At 44.6% G+C, this 9,365-nt stretch overlaps 1 protein-coding gene across 1 annotated transcript; it reads right to left on the bottom strand.

Annotated features, from left to right (window-relative positions):
- Positions 1-1,304: 1,304 nt before the first annotated feature.
- On the bottom strand, positions 1,305-7,649 carry NUDT15 (nudix hydrolase 15). The gene is made up of 3 exons (XM_068984465.1): positions 7,490-7,649; positions 3,734-3,930; positions 1,305-1,471 (listed from the first exon to the last, which is right to left on the bottom strand). The coding sequence occupies exons 1-3, from the start codon at positions 7,645-7,647 to the stop codon at positions 1,311-1,313; spliced, it is 516 nt and encodes a 171-aa protein (XP_068840566.1). The 5' UTR covers positions 7,648-7,649; the 3' UTR covers positions 1,305-1,310.
- Positions 7,650-9,365: the final 1,716 nt, after the last annotated feature.

Here is a 9,365-nt window from a genome sequence, read left to right as displayed (position 1 = left end):
TTATGTATTGGGTTGGCCCAAAAGTTCTTTTGATTTTTAAGCAAAAATAAAAAACACATTTTTCACTTTCACCAAGAACTGAACTGAACAACATATTCACCATTTTGTTCCACTACCTTCTGCCATTTTTCAGGCAACTTCATAATTCCATCTTCCCAAAACTTTTTATCTTTTTGAGCAAAGAACTGTTCCAGGTGCCTTTTGCAGTCTTCCAGGGAACTGAAATTTTTTCCATTGAGAGAATTTTGTAAAGACCGAAATAAATGGTAATCTGAAGGTGCAATGTCTGGGGAATATGGTGGAGGAATCAGAACTTCCCAGCCAAGCTGTAACAATTTTTGTCTGGTCATCAAAGAAACATGTGGTCTTGCGTTATCCTGATGAAAGATTATGCATTTTCTGTCGACTGATTCTGGACGCTTTTCATTGAGTGCTGCTTTCAGTTGGTCTAACTGGGAGCAGTACTTCTTGGAATTGATTGATTGGTTTTCTGGAAGGAGCTCATAATAAAGGACTCCCATCCAATCCCACCATATACACAACATCACCCTCTTTGGATGAAGACTGGCCTTTGGCGTGGCTGGCGGTGGTTCATTTCGCTTGTCCCATGATCTCTTCCGTTCCACATTATTGAACAGTATCCATTTCTCATTGCCTGTCACAATTTGTTTTAAAAACGGAACACTTTCATTACGTTTCAGTAGAGAATCACATGTGGAAATACGATCAAGAAGGTTTTTCGGGCTTAACTTAAGTGGAACCCAGACATCAAAGCGATTAACATAACCAAGCTGGTGCAAATGGTTTTCAACGCTTGATTTGGATATTTTGAGTATGTCGGCTATCTCTCGTGTGGTATAATGTTGATTGCTCTCAATTAATGTCTCAATTTGATTGCTATCCACTTCAACTGGTCTGCCTGACCGTGGAGCATCATACAGAGAGAAATCTCCAGCACGAAACTTGGCAAACCACTTTTGACATGTCCGCTCAGTCACAGCACCTTCTCCATACTCTGCACAAATCTTTTTTTTGGTATCTGTTGCATTTTTACCTTTCTTGAAATAATCAAGCATAATATGCCGAAATTGTTGCTTTTTTTCTTCCATCTTCAATATTAAAATGGCTACCCCCAAATTCACCAATTTTGATAACTTTCTTTTAAAAAATGCACATTGCTGTGACAGGTGTCACAATACAATCTCACAAAATTGTTTTAAATGAAGTTAGAGACAACTAAGCACAATAGTCATTGTACAATAAAAAAGCCTAAGTGAACTTTTGGGCCAATCCATTAAAAAAAAAACAACTCAGTGAATCTCCTTGTTCACCTCCAGGTGACTTCCTTTATATCCTACCAGATGATCCAAATCTTCTTTAAAAGGATCGTAGCCTTGTTCTTTTAAACAACGTAGTCCCCAGAAAAGCTGGTCCAGGGGAGGAAATTCTTCCCAAGGAACCCACTCCCAACCTAGAAAAGACAGACATTAAAGCAATTTCTTCAGTTGAAAGGAAACAAAGCATATTCATTTTGGCTAGGTAACCTGTACTAAGAAAAATTAATTTTAAAAGTGATTTGCTACTAATAAAACGAAGCGCAAGAGTGATGCTATGCATTATCTTGGCTATACAAACATAATTTTCAGTGGCTCAGCAGTGAAGAATCTGCCTGTGATGCAGGGTATGTGGCAGGAGCTGTGGGTCAGGAAGATTCCTTGGAGGGCATGGCAACCCACTCCAGTGTTCTTGCCTGGATAATCTCATGGACAGAGGAGCCTGGTGGGCTACAGTCCACGGGGTCGCAAAGAGACATGACTGAGCGTGCACAGATGCTCACGACAGGTGAATGTTTAAATATTATGATATTAATGACAGCAATACAATGATTATTAAGAATTCTGTTCTAAATTAGTTTATGATTACATGTATATATCTATGTGTAATTACTGTTTCTTCCATTAAGCATCTCTCTGCCTATAAAATACAGATATGTAGCTGCACTCTGGGAAGGCAGAGGACAAAGAATCCATGGACCTGGAACAAGTTCTGGAAGGGCTGATCAGCACCTGTGACCACACAGGGTGGGGGTGGGGGAGGCACACACTAACCATGTTGCAAGATGCTCAGTTAACTGAGTCTCCAGAGACCTGAAGTAGCCTCTACCCTGTCTCCTAGAGAAGGAAGCATCTGGATATTCCCTCTAATTATAATCTGTCGGCTGGAGGAAAGATGCGGTGACTAGAAGGCTGAAGCAGGCTGTTCAGATCCAGGGCCTGATGAACACAGGGCAGAGTCTGCATGCCCGTATTATAAATAAAACAAAACCCCCGAGCCACTGTACCTTGGCCAGTCATCAGCTTCCCTAGTTAATCTGGTACCATCCTGCCTTCCCATTCTTAAGGCGTGAATAATTTTTCTTGTACCCTAGGCCAGCTGAAGGCCTCTGGATCCTTCTTGTGTTTTTCTTCATGTGATATCATGAAATAAGAAATATGTATTTGGTCTTCATCCCTGTTTCCTGGCAGGATTCCTAAAACCTTTGTATTAATAATTTCCTGAGTGACAGGGATCAGAGGAGCATCTTTTTGTTTTCCATAATAAGCCCCTTTCAACCAAGGCTGAGTCAATGCTGATGAGATGGCTGGTGGCTCCTACATAGTTTCGGGAAGTGGGTGCTGACCAGAAAGACAGAGGCATGATCACAGGGTTGGAACTTTCAGCCCACCGCTGACCCCCACACTCCACCTTAGGGGCGGGGAGAGGGGCTGGAGGTTTGAGTTAATCAACAGGCAATGGTTGAGTCAATCACAATAATAATAATCCCATAACATAATGATGCTTCATAAAAACTCCACAAAACTGGGTTCAGAAAGCTTCAGAGCTGAACACGTCAAGCTGCTGGGAGGGTGGTGCATCCATGCCCCCGTCCCCACACCATCCCGTGTTGTTGTTTAAACCCTCTCTGACTCTTTTGCAACCCCATGGGCTGTAGCCCATCAGGCTTCTCTGTCCATGGGATTACCTAGGCAGGAATATTGGAGTGGGTTGCCATTTCCTCCTCCAGGGGATATTCCTGAACAACAGATCGAAACCCCATCTCCTGCACTGGCAGGTGGATTCTTTACCTCTGAGCCAGCAGGGAAGCCCCAGAGACAAAGTGTAGTACACAGTAAATAAAAGGTTATCAATTACTGTCATTAAAGCTTTCAGAGCACTCAATTCAACACAGAAGGTAACAGGTTGGGTGTTTTGCAAGTTAATCATTTTCTATAAAAGAAAGTTATTATCTCTCTTGCACAGGTGAGAAAACTGAGGAAAGCACATTAAATGTTTTGCTTAAAAAAATCAGTTTGAAACAAAATTAAACACTAGCAATAAAACTAACACTGTTCATTAGGATGGGCCCACTGTAGGTAATAACTCATTTCATCCTTAAAACAACCCATCTGAAGTAGCTACTATTATAACAAATGAGAAAAGAGGCCCAGAGACCTAAAGAACTTGGCTGGTGGTCACAAACCTCTAAGCGGAAGAACCAGGATGCAAACCAAGCAGTCTGGCTCTCAACCCATTCTCTTTCCTGTTCTATCCTTATGTCTTCAGAACTTCAGCAGATTTAAGCTCTAATTAAAGTATAATTACATTCTAACTCTCTTCATATGGTGACATAAAGTAATCTTCCTTCAGACATATGCTCTCGTAGAAAATGCTCGATTGTATGTAATTCTCTTACTTTCATTCTTTTCAGGCTCTACATTCTTTGGTTCTGAATCATGAGTCAGGTCCACCTCTCCTTTCATTAAAATAGTGACATAATGGTAATTCTCTTTCTCAATGAAAGAATTCACAACCGAGGCAAAGCGAACATTTTTCAGGTGAAGAGCTGCTTCTTCCCAGGTTTCCCTTTGAGCACATTCTTCCCAGCTTTCACTGGAAAACAGAAACACACCACCATATTCAATTCTATTCATTTTTTTTTTTAGCCGTGAAATTCATGGCTAGAAATTTCCAGTGTAACCCCCAAAAAGCTGTAATTGATTCATGCTTTAAAACAATAAACCAACAACCCTCCTTGGATACTGTTTATCCTGTATCTAGTTATCTGAAGACCAAAAGGACTTCATATTGAACAACAACAAATGAACATTTAGCCAATTCAGCACTAGTTCACTTGCCTGGAAGCAGCATGCAACCAGGAGGTGGTCTGATGTATCAGTTAAGAGCACAGGCCTTGTAGTTAGCTAGACCTAGGTCTGAGTTCAAAGTTCCACCTTGGATAAGTAAAAAGATAATGCTACTTTCTCACAGGCTTGTTTCAAGTGTATCAAGAAGTCAAGTCTTTTCCAGTAGGTTCAGAATTTCAGTTTATGCCTCAAAATTGAGAACAAAAGGCATTCACAAAATATTAAAATACACTGATGTGATTAGTTCACCTTCAACATATGATCCATAATAACTAGATACTGACAAGAACTGATACTCTAAAAGTTACCAAAACCTGCATATAAATTAAAACATTTCACTATTCAGTTTTCATACATGAAACAAGATTAAAAATATATATAGCATCTCCCTTTAGAAATGGTTCCAAATGGAATTTTATAGTCAGATAAAGTACATGAAAAGTGAAAACAAGTGAAAACAAGTGTGAAAAGAAATCTGTGTGGTTCACTGACTTTTAGATTAAATTTCCTTATATTTATGAAGCACTTTAGTATGTGAGATATTCAGCAAAAAATAATACTGTTTCTCTATCTTTTGTACCTTGACTATTTCTCTAATTACCTAATCTACCCTCACTCTACCCGTTAGATCTTTGTGGAGGGAGGAAAGTTGTGAATTTTCAGGCTGTGGGAATGTTCCCTTTCTTCCTGATGGGGGGCCACCTCTGCCCCTAAACCAACCAAGAGGCGCTCCAAAGAGAAAGAAACGCTCACGGAGACGGGGTGACCACGGACTCTCAAGGAGGCACCGGTGCGCCACCCCCACTTAAAGGGCTGAGCTGTGGAAGCATACAGGGCTGCCCGGTGCCTCAGAGCAGAGGACCAGCAGGCAACGAGCTGGGGAAGTCTGAAGTGCGTTGCGTGGGATGCACGTGAACACAGAAGCTCGTCCCCACTCTCGGCATTTGCACGGTAGGAGCCTGGCGAAAGCAGCCCACGATGGCTGAGCAGAGAAAACGAGCAGCAGAGAAAGCAGCATGTTTTCTCGGGCCAAGCAGATGCTGTGAGACTACTGGGGACCCGACAGAAGAAAACGCAGCGCGGGGCGCCAGCACCAGGAGCTGGCGGCCAGCATCAGAAGTTTTTGGTCACCTGTGTCAGGTAACTGTGCAGTGCAGAAATCCTTGTAGGACTGGAGGACTTCCAACCAGCACCAAACACACCCGCAGAAAGACCGCACACGTGTATACTGCACCCAGAGAGCACATGCAGCAGCAGGACCCAGGGAAAGCTCTGCGCCCTCCCCTCCGACCCAGAAAGAAATCAGAAGCACCCGCCGAGAGCGCAAAACAAGGGCCAGCACCTCCTCTCCCCACCACAAAGGAAACAAACGCCTGGAAGGAAGAGGACCGGAACGCCCAAATACTACTTTTTTCTTTTTTAATTTTTACGATGTTGTGTTGGTTTCTGCCGCACAACAATGTCATCAGCCATAATTGTACATTCCCCCTCCCTCCATCCCGTTGATGGTGGGACAGGCTGGGACCTGGGGGCCGGTTACGTCTCCTCTCCTCTGTATCCGGCAGAACAAAAAGAAACAATGAGGGACCAAAAATAACTATACCAGCGCACAGCTGCCATAAATTATGAACAAGATTCAAAAACCTAACTGCCACTTGTGGGCTGCCAGGAGCAAAAGCAGGGCACCTCACATGATCTCCGCACCCAGCGCCGTCAAGGGGTGTGCTTGCCTGTGCAATTTCATTTTTAATCTAGTAATTTTATTATTTATTAATAGCTTGCTGCTGCTGCTAAGTCGCTTCAGTTGTGTCCGACTCTGCGACCCTACGGACTGTAGCCCGCCAGGCTCCCTCTGTCCATGGGGTTCTCTAGGCAAGAATACTGGAGTGGGTTGCCATTTCCTCCTTAATGAGATCTTCCCGACCTGCTTCTGTTATATCGCCTGCATTGGCAGGCGGGTTCTTTACCACTAGTGGCACCTGGGAAGTCCTAATCACATGCAATATATACCCTCCCTTTGATCTAAATTGGTACAAAACAGTAAAAAGACATTTTCAAGCCAGTTGCAAAAAATGCTGGACTGGATATCACAGGCGGATTCTTTACCACTGCGCCATCTGGGAAGCCCCTTGAACGTTTCTGATGCTGTTTATCTGCAGCAGACGTCATCCTTATTCTCACTTTGAGATAGGATGGAACCCTTTCCCGGGATGCTCGCACCTGGACAAAGTTAGAGACTAAAAATAACGCATGCACAGTTGGGGAAATTAAAGGCAAACTACAAAAAAGGCCACAAACCTACAGCCATTTGTGAGCTGCTCAGTACTATTGCCTGGAAAATCCCATGGATGGAGAAGCCTGGTAGGCTACAGTCCATGGGATCGCAAAGAGTCGGACACGACTGAGCGACTTCACTTCAGAGCGAAGCAGGGTTAACCAAGCATGATTTCCGCGCACAGAACCAAGGGAGCAGGCAGACCACCTAAGCTGCACCTTCCGCGCAACCGGCAGATCCGTGCCCACGCCCCACTCCATTTAAGAAACCAGCTCACCACCACCTCCCGCTCCAGGAGAGCGAGCAAGGGCACCTGTTTCTTGCTCTCGCTCCCTCCCTCCGGCTACAGCACGAGCCCGGACAAAGCTCTGCCTAAATTCCTCCTCTGGCATCTTACCAATTTCTATCGATTAAAGAGTCCAAGAGCCCGGGTGAACCCACCTTCTAGGTCAATCTCAGCTTTTCTTCACCCTTGTGTAGAACTAAACTTTCTCTGTCGTTCTGACACCTCAATTCACAGAAAGTCAAAGCAGAGAAGGAGACCATAGGGAGTACTTCGGGCGATTTCCCCGTTTTAACGAGGGAGGCAGAGAGGCCCAGGGTTTCCGTCAACCATTCGCTCGGTTAGAGCGCTACGAGACTTACGGAAGCAGGAAAATAACATACCGCTTGCGTTTAAATCTCCAGCAAACCGTGCAAACGTCTCAAAGGACAACTACACTATTCGAGGCCTGTAAATACGCACTTCCGGCCTTTCAAGCGCAAGCAGCAGGAAACAGACAACTCACAACAACCGGCCGCGTCAGGGCTCGAAAGGAGCTGACCCCTCGAGGGCAGCTCGCACGCGGACGTGGCGACTCCTGCGCCCGCCTCGCGAAGAGCAGCACCCCCTGCCGGCCTCAGGCGAGAAAGACAAGCGCGCGAGAAAGGACGCAGCGTCAGCGCGCACGCACGCACAGATGGACGCAGGAGGCGACGTCGTCCTTTGCGCGCCCGTTTCGTTTTCCCAGTCAGTCAGGCGGCTGCTTACCCGAACTCCAAGTGGCCCCCGGGAAGCTGGAAACTGCCGGCTCCGAACGACCCTTTCCTCCTTCCCAAGAGGACGCAGCGAGGATGCCTGCCGCTGGTCACCACGACGCCCACTCCGACCCCCGGGCGTCGCCCCCGCGGCTCCACGCTGGCCGTCATCGCGCGAGAGGACCAGGCCGGCCGCGACGGGAAGTGACGTTCGGCCCCCCTCCCCGGCCCCGCCCCCGCGGCCGCTGCCAATCAGCCTGAGCAGGTGAGGGCCTGCAAACCTGGCCTCGGCGGTTTGCGTCTCTATGTCTCTGCTTCATTTACGCCTTTCAAATTGTGATATTTGTTTCCTCCCAGGGGACTGCGCGGCCGGAGTTTTTCGTTTAAACGAGTGCCGTTTACTGTGGATGTTTCAACGTGCATTATTTATCTACTCTCAGATTCCTCCTCGTGCTTACCAGCCACCTACTTTTTTATAAACCTCTGTGCCTTTGCACATCTTTTTTTTTTTTTTTAAATGAGCTTCACTACAGTTAACTCATGCTATGTTTAATCGCTCAGTCGTGTCCGACTCTGCGACCCCTGGACTGTAGCCCTGTCCGTGGATTTCTCCAGGGAAGAATACTGGAGTGGGTTGCCATGCCCTCCTGCAGGGGATCTTCCCAACCCAGGGGTCGAACCCAGTCTCTCACACTGCAGACGGATTCTTTTACTGTCTGAGCCATCACGGAAGCCCAGACTCATTCTACCGTATTTCTAATCAGTGTAGTATCCGAGCAAGGACAAATAATACAGAAACACCGTGATACAAGAGTATTAAATCATGGGAAGAAAATTAAGGACTAATTAATCAGTTATGCTGGGACAAATTAGTTTTCTATTTACCTTTCCAGTTTGCATGGTATGCACCAATAAAAAATAATCTCAGCTGAATCAGAGTTGTTTGGTTTCTGGTTGGGGAGGATCTTTTTTTTTAAATTGTTTTACTTCTAAAATAATGTGCACATAATTTTAACAGGTGGTACAAAAAGTGGAAGAATAACCTCATTTTCTACTTCTGCTTCCATTCACTTTTAATTCTGAGCTGTTATTTCTGACACTTGCTTACATATTTTTAAGTAATATGCTTACACTGCATGTTATGGTAAATGAACTGATTAAACATTTTTAAAGCATCTCTCCTTCCACCCAGAAATTCAGCAGCCTTCAGTGTGTTGTGTCCATAAAGATACTCCGTGATGCTTTCCCAAATAAAATTGGCAACATATGAAAAGGAGACTATTGATATATCATGACTAAATGAGGTTATTTCCAGAAATACAAGTCTGGCTTAATATTTGAAAACTCAATGTAATTCACCATTCTAAAAAAGGGAAAAAAGGAAACAAATATAATCACCTTAATAGATGCAGGAAAAAATCTGATAAAGTTCAGTACTCATTCAAGATTTAAGAAACAAGCAAACGGGAACCATTAAAGGGTGCCACTTACTGAACTATATGCTTAAAAATGGTTGAGATGATAAATTTTATGTTATATGGGTTTTTAAAAAAATTTATTTATTTGGTTGTGACAGCATGCAGGATCTTTTAGTTGTGGCAGGTGGGATCTAGTTCCCTGATCAGGGATTAAGCCCGGATACCCTGCATTGGGATCTAGAGCCTTAACCATTGCACCACTAGGGAAGTCCCAGGCAAGACATTAAAAAAATGATAATAATAGCAAAAATGCCGGTAGAACAGTGTGACATACAAATGTTAAAAGAAAGAGCCTTGATCTATATCTGGCACCATATCTAACAAGTCACACCAGGGCTTCCCTGGTAGCTCATCTGGTAAAGAATCCCCCTGCAATGCAGGAGACCCTGGTTGGATTCCTGGGTCAGGAAG

This window comes from Capricornis sumatraensis, chromosome 12 (assembly GCF_032405125.1).
Source record: "Capricornis sumatraensis isolate serow.1 chromosome 12, serow.2, whole genome shotgun sequence".
Classification (NCBI taxonomy): Eukaryota; Metazoa; Chordata; class Mammalia; order Artiodactyla; family Bovidae; genus Capricornis; species Capricornis sumatraensis.
This window is presented reverse-complemented; position numbering and strand designations above follow the sequence as displayed.